This window comes from Sceloporus undulatus, chromosome 1, assembly GCF_019175285.1.
Source record: "Sceloporus undulatus isolate JIND9_A2432 ecotype Alabama chromosome 1, SceUnd_v1.1, whole genome shotgun sequence".
NCBI classification, from domain to species: Eukaryota; Metazoa; Chordata; class Lepidosauria; order Squamata; family Phrynosomatidae; genus Sceloporus; species Sceloporus undulatus.
This window is the reverse complement of record NC_056522.1, coordinates 372,437,286-372,455,820: the sequence shown is the minus strand read 5'-3', so window position 1 is coordinate 372,455,820 and position 18,535 is coordinate 372,437,286. Positions and strand designations below refer to the sequence as shown.

Here is an 18,535-nt window from a genome sequence, read left to right as displayed (position 1 = left end):
AACCCCACCCCACACAAACGCTTGTTGGGATATAAATCTTTGGGCAGAACAGTATAAGATACCATTTATTTTAGTACAGTGTTATTATTATTATTTGTTGTTGTTGTGTGTCTTCAAATCATTTCCAACCTATGATGACCGTAAGGCGTAGCTGTCATGGGGTGTTCTGAAGTGGAGAGTGTGTGATTTGCCCAAGGCAGGGGTAGGCAACCTGCGGCCCGCAGGCCGGATGTGGCCCGGCAAGGCCTTGGGACCGGCCCCCGCTCGGTCCTGCCACCGATTGCCGCCAGAGCCTTTGGCCTCTCGCGTGAGGGCGTGGGGCCTTTGGCCTATCAGGAGGAGGCAGGCAAGGGGGGGGCAAGCGGCGGGCAAGGGAGGCAATTGTCTATCGAAGCCTCAGAAACATGCATTTATATTAACATTTTTTAAAAATCAGCAAATTTTTTCGCATGTCCTCCATTTTTTTAAAAAAGTGTCCTCCATTTGAAAACTTTGTCCTGGTTTATTTATTTATTTAATTTTTTAATAAAAAAAATTATTTAATTATTTATTTTTTGGCTTTGGCCCCCCAGTTGTCTGAGGGACAGCAACCCGGCCCCTGGCTCAAAAGGTTTGCCTACCCCTGGCCTAAGGTCACCAGTGGGTTTCCATGACCAAGCAGAGAATTTAACCCTGGTTTTGATCCAACACTTAAATCACTATACCACAATGGCTCTCTCGTCATCATCATCATTATTTCTCATCTACTTCTCCCTGTAGGTCAAAGTGGGAACAACAGATTAAAATACAGCAACAAATAGACACATTACATAGTTAAAAACACAAAAACCAATTTAAATACAATTAACAAACCAATTATAATCAGTTCAAGGAGCATAACTTCCATTTTGAAAAGCAGACATATTAAAAACAATCAATTCATAATTTAAAAACCTTCTGGATAGGCTTGCTGGAAAAGATTAGTCTTTAATGCTGTTTTAAACTCAAAACAGCATATTCAGCTGTGGAATCTCTTCTGGCAGGTCATTCCACAATTTGAGGGTGGCTGGTTAACAGTTGCCAGCCTGGTCTTGATTCATTGAAGTAGATGTCTCCCAGAGGAATTTAATGTATGGGGTAGAATTACCAGTAGACAGAAGAAGGTGATCCAGTAGGTAACCTCAACTTAAACCTTGTATAAGGCTTCAAAGATAACAATCTACATGGGAATTAATTGGCAGCCAATGAAGTGATTTTAATATAGATGTAAAATTATCACTCCTAGATGCACCAGTAATCAATGGGACTGTCACATTTTGCACTAATTGAAGTTTTTGAGCTTGGTATAGAAGTAGCCCAATGTACAGCAAATTGTAAAAATCCAGCCTTAATGTTACCAGCATGTGCACTACCATCTTTAGGTCCTCCAGCATTAGGTATGAGTACAGCTGGTGTATCAGTCAAAGCTGATAATAAACACTCCTGGCCTTCACATCTGGTATACGGAAGACCTCCGGGCAAGGAAGCGGGTTCTGCGACGGCTAGAGTACCGTTGGCGGAAACACCTTCGCTTAGACGACAAGGCTCTCCTAGACCAACTATTAAAGGACTACGGAGAGGCAATACGAGCAACAAAGAATTCGTTCTATGGTGCTCGTATTGCGTCCGCTGAGTCGCGTCCGGCAGAGTTGTTCAGGGTGGTCAGGGAGCTAACTCAGGTCCCTCCCGCCCTGAACCAGATCCTTGAACCTTCTAAGGCCTGCTGTGACTTGTTTAACGACTTTTTTGCGGATAAAACCTCTCGTATAAGCGAAGGTCTGAACGCCGACATTTCAGCAGAACCTAGGGTAGAAGTGTCCAGAGCCTCCGTGGACTATGTTAAACTGGATCAGTTTGAGTTGGTGAGTACCGAGGATGTGGACAAGATCCTCGGAAGTGTTCGGAAAACAACCTGCTCTCTTGATCCCTGTCCCTCATGGTTAGCGGCCCAGGAGGGACCGGCGGTAACATCATTGTTACGCCGGATAGTTAATACATCTTTGAGGGATGGGCTATTTCCATCTCAACTTAAATTGGCCATTGTGAAACCTATTTTAAAAAAGCCCTCCCTCGACCCCCTGGTACATAATAATTATCGGCCTGTTTCGCTGCTACCATTTTTGGGTAAGGTGATCGAGAGGGCGGTTGTGATCCAGCTTCAGGCGGTCTTGGATGAAACGGATTATCTGGACCCATTTCAAACTGGCTTCCGGGCGGGTTACGGAGTTGAGACGGCCATGGTCGCCTTGGTCGATGATCTCCGTTTGAGCATTGACAGGGGAAGCGTGTCCCTGCTGGTGATCTTGGACATCTCAGCGGCTTTCGATACCATAGACCATGGTATCCTTCTGGGACGCCTGGCAGAGGTGGGGATCGGGGGCACTGCGCTCCAGTGGTTCCGGTCCTACCTCTCCGGGAGGTCCCAGATGGTGCAGCTGGGAGACGTGTGCTCCGACGAGAGGCCCCTTAAAACCGGGGTCCCTCAAGGAGCCATTCTGTCTCCCATGCTATTTAACATTTACATGAAACCGCTGGGAGAGATCATCCGGAGACATGGGGCGCGGGGTTATCAATACGCTGATGACACCCAAATCATTTTCTCTATGTCTCCGACTGATGCAGTGACTGGGGATGGCATCTCTCCTTTCGTGGCCTGTCTAGAGTCAGTAATGGGCTGGATGAGGGAAAACCGACTCAAGTTGAATCCAGAGAAAACAGAGGTACTAGTGATAGGTTCTCCTGATCCAGGAATGGCGGTGGTTCCACCTGTCCTGAACGGGGTCACGCTCCCTGTGAAGGACTCCGTGCGCAGTCTGGGGGTGCTTCTTGACTCGTCGCTTCTTGACTGCTCAGGTGAATGCGACGGTCAAGAGCACCTGTCATCAGCTTCGGCTTATTCGCCAGCTGCGCCCATACCTGGCCCAGAGGGACCTAGAAACTGTTGTACATGCTCTGGTAACTTCGAGACTGGATTTCTGCAATGTACTCTACATGGGGCAACCCTTATACCAAACTCGGAAACTGCAAATGGTGCAGAATATGGCAGCCCGGCTGGTCACTGGCGCTCCCAGGACCAGCCATATAACACCGGTGCTGAAAGACCTCCATTGGCTGCCCATCCGCTTCCGAGCTCAATATAAGGTGTTGGTGATCACCTATAAAGCCCTAAATGGCTTGGGCCCAGGATCCCTAAAGGACCGCCTCTCCCCGTACATTCCGCCTCGCACCCTCAGAACGTCTGGGCAGCAACTACTGAAGGTGCCTGGGGCTAGGTTATCCTCCACCACACGGAGGACATTTTCCACGGCTGCCCCAGCCCTTTGGAATACGCTGCCCACCGAGCTCCGCTCGACTACCACCCTGGCCCAATTCAGGAAGGACTTAAAAACCTTCCTGTTCCAACAGGCATTCCCTGATTAAAAATCCTTTGGGCCTCCCTCCTCTTCCGTGGCCAAGAGGTTGGGCTAAGGGGTTTTTTTTATCTTGTTGACTTTTGTCTTGTTTTTATTGTTAGTATGGTTTGCCTGTAGAAGTGTTTTTATATTGTTATGGCACCATTGTTTTAATCTCTATTGTAAGCCGCCCTGATCCTGGGAAGGGCGGGATATAAATAAAAATTTTATTTTATTATTTATTATTATTTGGGACGATGGATCCAAAAAACCCAAAGCTGTAAACCCAGTAATTCAAGAGGAGTGTAACCTCATCCAGGACTGGTTGACACACTTCCAGCCCCAGGTTAGGATCCTTAAGCACTTCCATTTTGTCTGGATTCAGTTTCAATTTGTTTTTCCTCACCCCATCAATTACTCCTCAAGGCATTCATTCAGAGGAGACATACTATCCTTAGTTGATGCTATTTTTGAATAAAGCTGTGTTCACAATAATTGCCTAATTGCTGTACTGCATTCCTCTACCTAGCATTTCCCCTGGCTAAGAGATTAGGTACAGATTTTAGTTTTTGTTCATCTGCTATTGCTCCTCTCTCTAAAAGGAAGAAGCAAATCATAGAGATCAATTCACCTAGGGGAATTAAGACATTCTTTCAAAGATTTAATTATCTCTCTAAAAAAATCTCATTATTTTTGGCTCTCCATCTGTGTGCGAGGGTGGGGGGAACGTTAATTGTCAGGTTAATTAAGATTATTGACAGCTGGCATTTTATTTGTTAGGGGCTAAATAACCTGCTCATCCTGGACATGTACGGAAATCTGATTGTTTGGAAGCAGGAAAACTATCGCCTCTTTGTTATATTTCATATTCCATCTCTGAAAGCCTTGGATGGCACTGCTGTGGTAAGTTAAAATGACAACAATAAAAGTTCCATTTTTTTTCTAAGATTTTTATCACACTATGCTCTTAAAGAGGTACTATTCCAGTGTGACTCCTCTAGCAGCCTCCTGTTGCATGCTGGGATTGGCAGTTTTAAGGAGCTGAACTTCTCTGCCTGAGAATTCTAAATACCCCTCCTTAAAACTGCCAATCCCAACATGCAACAGGAGGCAGCTAGAGGAGTCACACTGGAATAGTACCTCTTTAAGAGCATAGTGTGATAAACAGCTAAGACTACACATACCAAGCAGAGTACAGATACAGTGCCAGATTCCAGTTCAGCAGCCAGAAATCTCTACAAATTTTGTAGAAGTCTTTGTTGTTTTGTTGTTAACTGTCTTTGAATCAGTGACTCATGGTGACCCTGTGAATGACACATCTCCAAGACTCCCTGTTCTCTTCCACTCTGCTCAAGTCCTGCAGGTTCAGGCCAGTGACCTCCCTGGTTGAGTCTAGCCATCTGGCATGTGGTTTTCTTCTTTTTCTACGGCTTTCTACCTTTCCTAGCATTATTGTTTTTTCTAATCAGTCATGCCTACTCATGATGTAGTCAAAGTATGGCAGACTCAGTTTGAACATCTTGGCTTCCAGGGAGAGTTCAAGCTTGATCTGTTCAAGGACCCATTTGTTTGCCTTTTTGGTCACCCATGGTTTCCTCAGCACTCTTCTCCAGCACCACACCTCAAATGAGTTTATTTTCTTTCTGTCAGCTTTCTTCCAGCTCTCACATCCGTACATGATGATGGAGAATACCGTGGCTTGCACAATTCTGACTTCAGTGTTCATTTGTATACCTTTATGCTTTAGGATCTTGTCTAGTTCCTTCATATCTGCCCTTCCCATTCCTAGTCTTCTGATTTCTTGACTGCAGTCTCTATTCTGATCAGTGTTTGGTCCAAGGTATGGGAAATTTTTTAATACTTTGATTTCTTCATTATCTAGGTTGAATTTATGTAAATCCTCTGGGGTCATTATTTTTTGTTTTCTTTGAAGTTCAGCATTAAGCCTGCCTTTGCACTCTCTTCTTTTGGCCTTTTTTACTAATTGTTCCAAGCCCTTGATGTTTTCCACTAGTAGTATGGTCTCATTTGCATATTTTAGATTGTTGATGTTTCTTCCTCCTGTCTTCACTCTCCTGTTAATTCAAGAAGACCTTAATAGATTAGAAAGCTGGGCCAAAGCTGACAAAGTGAATTTCAGCACCTAGAAATGTAAGGTAGTGCACTCAGGGTGGAAAAATGAAATGCATAGATATAGGATGGGGGGACACCTGGCTTAACGAGACTACATGTGAAAGAGATCTAGGAGTCCAAATAGACCACAAATTGAACACGAGTCAACTGTGTGATTTGGCTGCTAACAAGGCCAATGCGATTTTAGGCTGCCTTAATAGAAGTATAGTGCCTAGATCAAGGGAGGTAATAGTCCCATTCTATTCTCTATTCCTCACCTGGAATACTGTGTCCAGTTCTGGGCACCACAATTCAAAAAGGATGTTGACAAGTTGGAGCGTGTCCAGAGGAGGGCAACCAAAATGGTGAAGGGTCTGGAAACCAAACGTTATGAGGAAAGACTTAGGGAGCTGTGCATGTTTAGCTTGGAGAAGAAATGGTTAAGAGGTGATATGATAGCCCTGTGTAAGTTTTTGAAGTGGTGTTACATTGAGGATGGAGCAGGCTTGTTTTCTGCTGTTCCAGAGACTAGAACACAGAATCTTTTTAGGATATAGCCAAGCCTTTGATTGTGTAGATCATAAACAAGATGGGTCACTCTTAAACAAATGAGTGCATCACAACATTTGATTATTGTAATGCATAACCTGTACTCAAGTGAAGAAGCCTCTGTTAGGAAACAATAAAGATAAACGAAATTGTTTCCAGCTGGCAAGGGGATCAGGCAAGGCTGCATTTTATCATCTTATTTATTTAATGTGTATGCTGAACATATCATACGCAAAGCTGGACTAGATTTTGGGGATGGAGGTGTGAAAATTGGAAGAAGGAACATCAACAATTTAAGATATGGAGATGATACCATACTCTAGCAGAAAATAGCAAAGATTTGGAATGATTATTGAAAAAGTCAAGGAAGAAAGTGTAAAGGCAGTTTTATAGTTGCACATTAAGAAATCAAAAATAATAACCACAGATCATTTACATAATTTAAACTTTAGACAGTTAAGGCATTGAGATAGTCAAAAATGTCCTGTTATTTGTTTCAGATTGGAATTGCAGTTAATAAATCTGAAGGAACTAGACATGATCCTAAAGTATAAAGCTATATAACTGAATACAGTTGGCTCTTGGTATCCGCAGGGGATCCATTTTGACCCTCCCTGATACCAAAATCTGTGGATGTGTTGTCCCCAGTGGTGGCACAGCCCAAAGATTGGCAATTTTTTTGTATTACAGTTTCAAATGCTACAGGAATGAGCTTACTGGCTGGAGAAATTCTGAGAGTTATATTCTAATAAAATAACACTCTAAGCTCTGGGACTGTCAGCTAGCAGATGCCACCATACTCAAGGCATAAGACTTCCCTGTTGCACAACGGGGCAGACTCGTTTATAACACTTCAATTATTTTTGCTTGACAGCAGTATTCAATTTTAGCTTGCAGTCTTATGACTCAGGGACAAACTCCATATTACACATAGTGTACACTCACATTTTGTGTGTATTTGTGAGTGTTTTGTTGTGTGACTGATCGTCTTACATAGCAGCCATTTTGCACGTATGTGTGCATACATGATTTCTAAGAGTCTGTTTTTTACTCTGCAGGCATTTGAAAACATAACAGATATGTGCATACAAGTGGGACTACATATTTAATGTAAGATGTAGATTGTCTATCAGATTACCTTTAAAATCTCTTTCATATAGGAACCAACTGAAGTTGAAAATGCTAAAGATTTATTTGGTGGCAAACTTAATGCTGATATGGTTGCAGAAAGGCTGGGCCATTCAAATTTCAGCAAAATGCAAGAATTAAACTGGACAGCTTCCATGATCAGGTCAGTAGTTTTCTTATGTTAATGCAGAAGGATCTGGTTGCTGTCTAGTTCTTTTATGTCAACAGGGTTTGTAAAACTACTTCATCTATTCCTATTATATATCTTGAAATCTGTGAAGAATTGCCTCTACAATAGAGTCTAAAATGTTCCAGGAAAACATTTTCCTTCGTATAAGTCTTCCCAGGATGTGGTGTGCAAACTGCCCCTAAGGGGTGGCCTGCAACTGCCTTCAGCTGCACCAGATCAGGGCTGTGGCAACTTCACGCTGCGCCCCGATCTGGCCTTTCCAGGGAGCAAAAAGGAGCTGCAAAAAGCGGCTCCTTTGTGCACCCCGGAAAGGGCACGATAGCCGCAGCTTTAAGGCGCTCCTTTGGTGCTACATCATGTGGACGCAGTGCCAGAGGAGCGCTGTGATGCCACACACTGTGTGGAGCGGCATGCAGTATCAAAGCAGCCTGGGGGCAGAATAGGGGCGTGCATCATGTGGACTCCATACCCTGACTCTGACTCCAGGCTGGCCTTAATGGCCGGTCTGCACAGGGCCTAAGTTAGTTTTCCTGCAGTTGAAGTAAAAGTGGTCTTTTAGCATGTAGGAGAGCAGGGTATAAATCTTTACTTATTTCATGCTCAGAGATTACAAGATTTTTTCCTGTTTTTGAATAACGAAGGGGGGGCTTTTGTGCAATTTTTTTTACAAAAGGTCTTTGTTTTTGTGGGGAAAAGTTTGCTTTTTGCACACAAAAATATGGCTGGAATTCTGTTTGCGACATACACAGGTGTATTGTCAAATTACAGCTTCATATGTCCTTTAGCAGTCATTACAGAAGGAGGTATTCACTACGTTCACTCAGTGATCCCTTTGCGCATTGAACCCCTTTTCTTCTTGCTGGGGACTCTCCAATGTTGTCATTTCATCATCAGGCGAGAGCAAGAAACAGTGAGGCAGCATATGAGTTTGTCCCTACAACCAGAATCACAAAGGCAATGTCATCCTCCAGAATCTCCAGAGGCTGCTATCTGGTGCCCCCACTCCTGACCACAAGCTTGTCAACACTATTTTAAAAAATCCTCACTCGCTTCAAATTGGCTGCAGTCTGGACATACAATGTTCTTTTCCATTTGTGGAATTAGTGTGGGAAGGTTATGCCTAAGAACTTACTTTGCAGATAGTCTAGGGAAAAAAGACCACGTGTTTCTCCAGATTTTCCTGTAAATTCCAGATGTATGCCAAGTATAGTCGGCAGGTTTGCATTGACAGTGTTGGAGGAACAGGAAGTGATGACTGCCCAAAAGTGGAGGTTTGAGTAGTGCAATCATGATTTTTTAAAAAAGGTGTGCTCTAGTTATGCACATATGTGCATAACTACACATCTCTGTTTGCCTTTACCTGCGCTCCTCCACATGTGCGCATCCTTGACAAACAGTTAAAATATTTTGGGGGGAGGTGTTGTGTAGCTGGAAATAATTTGTGGAAGAATGACATTTTACATTGACATAACCTCTTAATCCCAATCACCCTGTCACTTTAAATGGTGTACACAAGCCCCAGATCACTGCGAATCTGGAAAACCCAGGGCACCCAAGATTTTACTGTATGTGTAGACAAGCCCTATTGGGAAGGGGGGGGTATGAGACAGGAAGGTTTCACGTATGTGGCGATGGAGAGGAAAATCAAGGTTTGTTCTTTGAAAGTATATATTTTTTGAATATTTTCAAGCCGTGGCTGTGAGACTCTGTAGATAAAGAATCCATGCATGGATACTGTTTTCTGCAAAAAATAGGGAGAATCATGAAGAATCTCATGGCGATTGCCCATTTTCTCCACAAGGTGTCAGAATGGATTGAGGGTGTTTTCATAATGTGTTTTCTCAATGAGAGTGACAAAAATTGTAAACATTCTTTCCTTCTCCACTGTGGAGAGTCACTGCCAGAGTAGATAGCAGTGGGCTTGATGGACAAATAATCTAATTTGACTAAAGGCACCTTCCTGCTTCCAAAACTAAATCGCTGTGTTTGCTAAAAAATAAATTATTATTATTATTATTAAAGATGAATAAGAATAATAATGAATAAGTTTTGTGTAAGTGCTTTCCTGAAGGAAAAAGGTGTGTGTGTGTGTGTGTGTGTGTGTGTGTGTGTGTGATGACTCATTTCCTATCAACTGAACTAAATGACTTTCTTTTTTAAAAAAAAATCTGACACAGAGTGGTAGATCTTGTTCCAGCAGAGCAGTTTAAAAACATCACCAATGTGAATTTGCAGAACAATAATCTCACCTCTTTCAGTGGTTTGGTCTTACTCCCCAACATCAGAGTGAGTTGATTGTTACTTCTCTTTCTTTCCTGTCATGTATTGTGAACATATTTTAAAAAGAGTTTGAAAATACTTTTTTGGGGGGTGGAATTACATTTCCCATAATGTCCCAGCCAGCAAAGTCATTTGTGTGACAAAATGAACTAGTCAGGAAAGGTTGTCTTGTTGTGCACCTTCAAGTCATTTCCAGCTAATGGTGTCCCTAAGGCAAACCTATCATGGGGTTTCTTGGCACAATTTGTTCAGAGTAGGTTTGCCTATGCTTTCCTCTGAGTCTGAGAGAATGTGCTTTGCCCAAGGGTAGTTTCCATGGCTGGGTGTGGATTTGAACCCTGGTCTTGAGAGTACACCACTCTGATAAGATGACAAGAGGCCAGGCTCAGAAAAATGCTTTTGCAGGCAGCAGGAGGAGCAGGGCAGCTTCCAGGCTTGGAAGATGTCCATGTGTATTGAAATTGATAGTAGTGGCGGGGGGGGGGGGGGGAGGAGGAAGAAGAAGAGTCATACTAACTTGCCCTCTGCATTAGAACTGTGTGGTACCTTTGGACCTGTTTGTACTTCTGGACCCATTTCAAGTGACCATGGAATATCTGATGTGTGCATTGCCCTGGTTGCATGTGGCAATATATAAGTGAGACTGATGTATAGGCATTTTGCTCTCTTTCCACACATTCTCGGAATGGCTCATAGGAGCACTCCACTGTTGAGTTTAACCCTTACCGCCAGCTCACATGCAGTTATCAGTTTTCCTGAGGTAGCTGAGAGGATATACTGTTGTTGATGTGTACCTTCAAGTTGTTTCCAACTTATGGTGACCTTAAAGCAACCCTATCATGGGATTTTATTTGGCAAGATTTGTTCAGAGGAGGTTTTCCATTGTGTTCCCCTGAGGCTGAGAGCATGTAACTTGCCCAAGGTCACCCATGAGTTTCATGGCTGATCTGGGAATTGAATGCTGGTCTCCAGAGTCGTAGTCCAATGCTCAGACCATTACGCTACACTGGAGGGTATATGCTAAGATTGTAAGATTTTATAATAGTGATGGATATGCACCCAAAACTACCCTTTTACTGATAAAAGGGGTAAATAGGCTTTCCTGGAACTCTCCAGGAGCGGTGATTCACTTCTCAGATAGACCACAGGACCTACCTGTACTGTTTATCATAAGACAATGCCATTTTTTCACAACCACAAATGGAGTTGCCCATCCAAATGTAGAAGCCAAATAGTAGCAACAACTTCAAAGATCTGCAGGCAGCCACTGTGGGGCTAAAGTGTGAAAAGTACAAAATTGGCTTGATAACCTCTGTTAATTTCATTTTTTTTTAAATGCAGGTTCTTTGCCTCAACTACAATCACATTGAGTCAATCTTCCCAAGACCAAAACCTTCAAGCCACTTAACAAACAGGCAGCTGCTGTATCAGAAAGTATCTTCCAGTGGCTATGGACAGCAAGGAGTTTCCAGTAGCAATAAGTATGTACCCAGGAGTGAGGAGTCCTGAAGACCTTAAAGAGCTGCTCTCTCTTTTTTTGTTAAATGAAATCAGTTGTTTTTTTTTTTTTTTTTTTTTTTTTTTTTTTTTTTGCTTATGCCCTAAACGCAAGCACCAAATAGCAACAGGACTCCATCTTCTGGATCAGCATGTTAGAGTCTCTTCCCCAGGAGCCTAGGTAGTTTTACAGGCTTTCCCAGTGGATCTGGATGATCCCCATGACTGGTCAGCCAAGGAAGCTTGAATCTTTTCCTCCACTGCCCAGCCTGCATTCAGACTTCAGATTTCTTTCCACTGTTTGCCCTAGTATTGAATGTATGTTGCTGCTAAGGATCATAGAATCACAGAGTTGGAAGAGACCCCAAGTGCCGTCTAGTCCATGCAGAAATACATAATCAAAGCACTCCTGAGAGATAGCTATCCAGCTTCTATTCAAAAACCTCAAAAAAGGAGACTCCACCACTCTTCAAGGCGGTGTGTTCCACTGTCGAACAGCTCTTACTGTCAGGAAGTTCTTTCTAATGTTTAGGTGGGATTTTGTTTCATGTAGTTTGAATCCATTGGTCCCTTTCCTAGCCTCTGAACCAGCAGAAAACAACCTTGATCCATCCTCAATATTACATTCCTTTAAACGTGGCTATAATGTCACCCCTTAACTTCTCCAAGCTAAAGATACCCAGCCCCTTCAAAACTCCTCATAGGACAAGGTTTCCAAATCTTTCACCATTTTGGTCACTCTTTTATGGACACATTCCAGATTGTCAATATTCCTCTAGAATTGTATTATTATTATTATTATTATTATTATTATTATTATTATTTAATTCTGTACTCTTAGTGCTTTAGTTTATCACAACTTTGGGCAGCACAGTCAAAGGGTGAGAAGGTAGAGACTGGGTCTGCATGGCCATTATCTCCAGTTTGAAGGTCCCCTTGAGGGACTTTGGAGCCTCCAGAGAGACATAGGATATGCCTCGTCCCATGTGATAGGAGGAACCATAGGATGGCTTTTGTTCATGTGGAATTCCACTTCTGTTTTCCCATGTATTGCCTAGAAATCAGTCTGGGGGACTAGGTTTTTTCTTCATTGTCAGGCCCTCACACAAATGGGTTTTCCTGTACTTATGTAGAGCAGCATTCTGAACCTTCTAGAATCATAGAATTGGAAGAGACCTCAAGGGGCATCCCTTCCAACCCCATTCTGCCATGCAGGAACACACAGTCATAGCACCCCAGACAAATGGCCATCCAGCCTATGTTTAAAAACCTCTAAAGAAGTGACTCCAGCATCCTCTGAGGGAGTGTGTTCTATTGTCAAACAGCTCTTACTGTCAGGAGGTTCTTCCTAATGTTGAGGTAGAATCTCTTTTTGTATAGTTAATGTTATATAAGCATTTTGGTGGTAGCCCTCATCACCTCCAAAAACCCTGTATATCCAGAGTTTATGCAGATTTGTGTCATATGGGCCATAAATCTTTGAAGTGCCTAGAAGTGCCCTGACCTAGACTGATAGGTGAAGTCATGGAGACAAGAAGAATTCAGACACAAATTCTGGGCAGAAATGTAAAAAGCAAAACAAGGTATCAGTTTCTACCGTACCCTTTTTGTCTAGACTTGCAACCTGCTGAGGCATCTTAGTCCATACAGATCAAACAGATTTGCTCTGCTTTTTTTTTCTTCAGTCAGGAGGTCCAGGTGTACTGTGAAGCTTTTGTGCTTTCATCCCACACATCTGGTGAAGGCGACATGTGGTTGTGTATGGCTGATATCTTTTGAAGAGTCCTAATCAGGCTTATCAGTTGGGGTATTAAGTTCTTGAACCCTTTAATTAATTAAAAACTGCTTAATTCCACTGTCTGATACACAGGGTATCAGTATGATCTTTTCTTCTCTTCTCTTAAGGCAATTAAGAACTCCCTCTGAGCCTGCTTAATATGTAATCTCAGGCTTCTTCTGTGTATAACTATTTTCACAAGCCACTAATACAAAATGTTTGTGCACATCATACAGAATTGCACTGCAATTAAGGCTATAAGCACATAAATCTTCGAAGAGCTGCCCATGGAACAGACATCCATCCTCTCTCTGTTTTAATCATTTCTAATCAGACAAGTTTTAAAGTACCACACATTTTTTAAAAAATGGTCAGAGATAATAGGAGATCAGCAAAATGTATATGTGCCAGCCTTCCTCACCCAGCTACCCTCCAGACTTATTTAAAATACATTTCCCAGCATCCCCTTCCAGAATGCTCATTGGGCTTGTCTAGATCATGGCAGTGATGGAGTTATGTCATATCATCTATCTATAGCCATGCGATGTAATGGTTAGTGTTAGACTAGGACTACAGAGATCTTGGTTCTAATCCCGACTCTGAACTTCACTAGGTGACCTCAAACCTCAAGCCATCCATTTGCTGTCAGTCTGGTCTACATCACAGGATTCTTTTTAAAATATATTTTTTATAACACAAAGATTTTCTTATTGGAAGAAAGGTGATATACCAATGTAAATAAACACTTCTTTTAACATTATATGTTGTATGAATTTGCCTTGTAATGACTGAATCAGCAAGTTGGTTCAGTTAGCCCAGTTTTAGCCACTAAGATTGACTGTCACTTTCTTGAGTCTCTGAGACTTGAGGTGAGGGAAATTCCTGCTTACCTCCCCATCTCAACTTCTTGGGGTCAGCACAAGGGAGACCTTTGACTGAGCTGGAACATCACATTTGCTGCATGCAAAACATGCTCTTTGCTATCGTCCAGAAATAGGACTAGGTACACTTATGCTACAAATAAAGAACAAAAGCAGTGACCATAGATTCAACCTAGACAATGAGGAAATTGAAATAGTTAAAGAGTTCCTGTACTTTGGATCAAATATTGATCAGAAAGGAGGCAGCAGTCAATACATATCACCATATAAGGATGTGAGAGCTGGACAGTGAAGAAAGTGGATTAGAAGAAAACTCATTGAAGATGAGTTTTACTTGCTAATTAGCTTACTTGCTGTTCACCGCTATGATCTTTGGAATAGCGGTATATAAATAAAACAAATTATTATTATTATTAAGATGTGGTGCTGGAGAAAAGTGCTGAGAACACGATGGATGACCAAGAAGACAAACAAATGGGTCCTTGAACAGATCAAGCCTGAACTCTCCCTGGAAGCCAAGATGGTCAAATTCAAGCTGTCATACTCTGGTCACATAATGAGAAGGCATGACTCTTCAGAAAATACGATAACGCTAGGAAAGGTAGAAGGCAGTTGGAAAAGAGGAAGACCACATGCCAGATTGAAAGACTTCATCCGGAAGGTCACAAGTCTGGATTTACAGGGGTCTTGGAGATGTCTCATACACAGGGTTGCCATGAGTCAGGTTCAACTCAAAGGCAGTTAACAGCAACAGTGGACTAGGAAAGATTCACTAAAGGATTCTAGGCAATGTTGGAATGTAGGAACAAGCCCAGTGTTAGCAGTGCTGATTGGCAGCAGATCTCCAGGGTTTGGGGTACTTTCTCCAACTTCACCTGCTGATTCTGGGAACTGAATCCAGGTCCTTCTGCATGAAGAGCCTGTATTCTGCCACTGAGATATTGGGAAAACTGTGACAGGTTTGACTGGGCCTTCTCTTTGCATATGCAAAGTAGCAGAATGATTGCATTTTGATGTCTTACATTGCTTTGCCTTGGCAGCATATGGCTGTTACCAAAGGGTCATCATGAAATTTTTACTTTAAAAAACCAACAAATGGCAGCTTCCAGCTGTTCCCTTTTCCTTCCATAAGGCATTCTGTTGGGGGAAAAGTGAATTTCCGTGTTTATGCTTGAGGGCCACGATGTAGATCCAGTAACAGCTCTATCTCCAAAAAGCATTCTACAGTGTTCTCTTGCGACCTGTATATGTATGTGTGTGTCCCTTCAAGTTTCCTGTTGAGTTATGGCAACCCCATGAATTTCACAGGGTTTTCTTAGGCAAGGAATACTCAGAAGTGGTTTTGCCAATTCTTTGAGCTGAAATATAGCAATAACAATAGCAGCTACATTTCTGTATCACTTCATACTGAACTAAGCAGTCTCTAAGCAGTTTATAATGTGTAAGCTAACTGACACCAACAAGCTGGGTACTCATTTTAGCGACCTCGGAAGGATTTCAGCTGAGTCGACCCTAGAGCCTCTGGCTGGAATCGAACTCACAACCTTGTGGCTGTGAGTGAGTCCCTGGAGTACTGGCATTTAACTACTGCACCATCAGGGCACCTTTATACAGTATAACCTACAATAGCTGATGATTTCCCATCCAAGTACTAACCAGGGCTGACCAGACAATGTGATTTTAGAGTATTTAAGCCAGCTATCTAAAATTGTTGTAGTGGCCTTCAAGTTAGGTCCAATTTATGATGACCCTAAGGCAAACCTATCACAGGAGTTTTTGGGGCTGAGAGTGTGTGACTTGCTCAAGGTCATCCAGTGGGTTTCCATGGCTGAGTGGGAAATCAAAACCTGATCTCCAGAGTCATAGTCCAATGCTCAACCCTATGCTAGCTCTCTTTTTCTAAAATACATACTCTTCTCCCTTTGTGCTTTCTAAATGTGTATATGTACCTTCAAATCATCTGTCTTCAAGTTACCTGTTGACTTAGGGCAACTTCATGAATTTCATAGGGTTTTCTTAGACATGGAATACTTAGAGGTGGTTTTGCCAGTTCCTTCATCTGAAATATAGCCTACAGCGTCTCTTATTTGTTGATGGTCTCTCATCCAAGTACTAAGCAGGGCTGAGCTCAGTTTAGCTTACAAGATCATACAGGATCTGGTGCCTTTAAGGTATCTACTATGCCACTGCCACTCTTAGCATTTTAAAGCTCCAAAAGCTTTGAAAAGGATTGTAGATACTTCTTTCTACTCTTGCTCAACGTTATCATTTCTTGCTAAGCCTTGCTTCCTGAAGTAATATTTCTGTTTTGGTTTTAGGGATGCAGGATTGAATGAAAGTTTGCCCCCAATAATGGAAAGTCTAGAAGTTCTCCATTTGGGCTACAATGGAATTACCAGTTTGGCTTTATTACAGATCAGCAGGCTAAAAAACCTGAAGTTTCTGTTTTTACAAGGTAAATACAAACAGCAGCTTCATCGCACAAGACCAATTTGTATATCTGATGGATGTATACCATGTAACCTGTACTGTAAGAAAAGTTAATAGTAAGGTGCTGCAAGACTTTTTAGTATCTTCACAGTGGCTTCAGGTAAAAAGTAGCCAATGCCCATTCAGCAGGCATTTGACCAAAAGAGGAAAGGGGAACAATTGTTGCTACACTTTGTGCAACTGAACACCATGGACCTAATTATTTTTATGTGGTGGGACACCACTTACTACTTGAGATGATTTCACTTTCTCCTATATTTGAAATGTTTTCAACTCAAGTTCTTTTCCCCATCAATATAAAGAAATGTATGGATTTTGCTGAATTCTGGTTCAGATTTTAACTTGAAATTCAACTGATTCAGTTCAGCTTGAAAGGAAATTCTTACCCATGTGCATTGGGTACTTTGACTATATTAAGTATCTCCAATATGCTAGGACAATATTGTACATGCCTGCCATGTATGTATTAAAGAAGAGGATGTATTAAAGAGAGAGAGAGAGGTTGCAAAGTCACATGGTTAGAAAAGCAGGTATTCAAATGTTTTAATTTGACTTTTGCTATTCATACATCCTTTCCATGCCACACATGAAGAAATGTGCAAATCCTGGTAAATCCTTTTTTTAAAATCATATTTTTTCCCCACACCATTTGGAAACATTGTGGCCCAGGCAGATCCTCTGGGTGTCCAACAGCCCAAACAGACAAGCCAAAATAAAACTGCTTCGGGTCACTTTGGAGGTATGCTGTTTAAATGACACACGCATTTTAAGAAGCCAGAAGCTGCGCCAAAGCAGTGCTCCAGACCTTAAGACTGGAGTATGGCTTTAGCGCGGCTTCCGGCCTCTTAGGATGCATGCAGCATTTAAACAGCATACCTCCAAAGTGACCCGAAGCAGTTTTATTTTGGCCAGTCTGTTTGGGCCCTAAATCTAGCTGGCTGCCGAGACCTGAGTCCACACCAAACAATACCACTTCAACACAGCTTTACAAGTTTTAAATAATACATAAACACAGAGGGAAGGGAGCACAATTATAAAAAGCAACACAGCTTGGAATATTCCACATTATCTGATGATACTTCACTGATTCATAACTTCTTAGAGAGAATCAGAATCACTGATGTTCTAAAACCCCAGTCAGTAACATCTGATAGATTGTGTGTATTATTCTTATTATCTTGATTTTACAAAGGTTTTCATAGTGGCTAATGAAGTTAAACGTGTTGAGTGTAAGGAAGACCAGAATTTTACAAGCATTGTCTTGGCAGAACCAAGACAGTAAAGCATTGGGCCTGTTCTAAAGGCACAATTGCTTGTATGTCTATCGTTTTCATTTTGTGTCAATTGGCAGTGGCTTTTCATCTGAATCATTCTTGATTTTAACAGGCAATGAGATCTGCCAGATTGAAGCCCTCGATGGTCTGCACCTTTTACAGGAGTTGGTTCTAGATCATAACAAAGTGAAAACAATCCATGAGAATTCCTTTGCCAAACTGAGTTCTCTGGTGGCCCTTCATTTGGAGGAGAACAGGCTACGGGAGCTGAACAATTTACATCCTTTGGGAAAACTGCAGAAGCTTTTCCTTGGTCTTAATAGAATTCAGGTAGGGCAGATTTGATTTGATTGTGTAAAAACAAGGTGTGGAACTATTCATTCTTGTTGCTGTTGCCCTTGTGTTGCTCTTTCTTTTTTGTTAAGAAGCAATTCAGCCATCAAGCCATCAGCTGAAAGTTTTATTTTACTGCTGTTTTACAAAGGTATTTCCCAGCTCTATAATTACAAAATTATAGAGCTGGAATGAACTGAAATCAGGGGTGAGAAACTGAGTGGCTCTGCTGAAAGCTGTTGGATTGCAACTCCAGTCATCCTTTGCCACTGGATTTGTTAAGACTGCTAGAATTATTATTATTATTATTATTATTATTATTATTATTATTATTATATCCCTCTCTTTTCCCAAAACTGCTGCTTGAATATGGCAACTGTTGGAGGGCAGGGACCACATTAACCCCCCAGGAAACCTTGAAGGGCCGCATCTCCCCACTGCACTTTCCTCGAAAAGAAAATTAAAACCCTTTTTGCTCCTAAATATCCACAAACATCTTCTACGGCTGTGGGGAAATGTTCACCATATTTATGGTAATTCCAGGGTATTTTTTGCCCACAAGAAGCCTTTTTTTTTTTTTATTAAATTTATTTCCAACGTCTCAACATCTAAAA

General features: G+C 42.0%; 1 protein-coding gene across 3 annotated transcripts in view; it reads left to right on the top strand.

Moving 5' to 3' along the window:
• LRRC9 (leucine rich repeat containing 9) overlaps positions 1-18,077 on the top strand; it is a 77,106-nt gene extending 59,029 nt beyond the window's left edge. For 2 of the 3 annotated variants that reach the window (XM_042446488.1, XM_042446487.1), the window contains 6 exons: positions 4,191-4,313; positions 7,232-7,362; positions 9,567-9,675; positions 11,011-11,150; positions 16,143-16,279; positions 17,701-18,077. In XM_042446488.1, the coding sequence (XP_042302422.1) occupies positions 4,191-4,313; positions 7,232-7,362; positions 9,567-9,675; positions 11,011-11,150; positions 16,143-16,279; positions 17,701-17,933 (873 nt within the window). In that variant the 3' untranslated portion in view covers positions 17,934-18,077. Of the gene's footprint in view, positions 1-4,190; positions 4,314-7,231; positions 7,363-9,566; positions 9,676-11,010; positions 11,151-16,142; positions 16,280-17,700 lie in introns of those variants that run through there. The other variant, XM_042446490.1, reaches the window with a different exon arrangement.
• Positions 18,078-18,535: the final 458 nt, after the last annotated feature.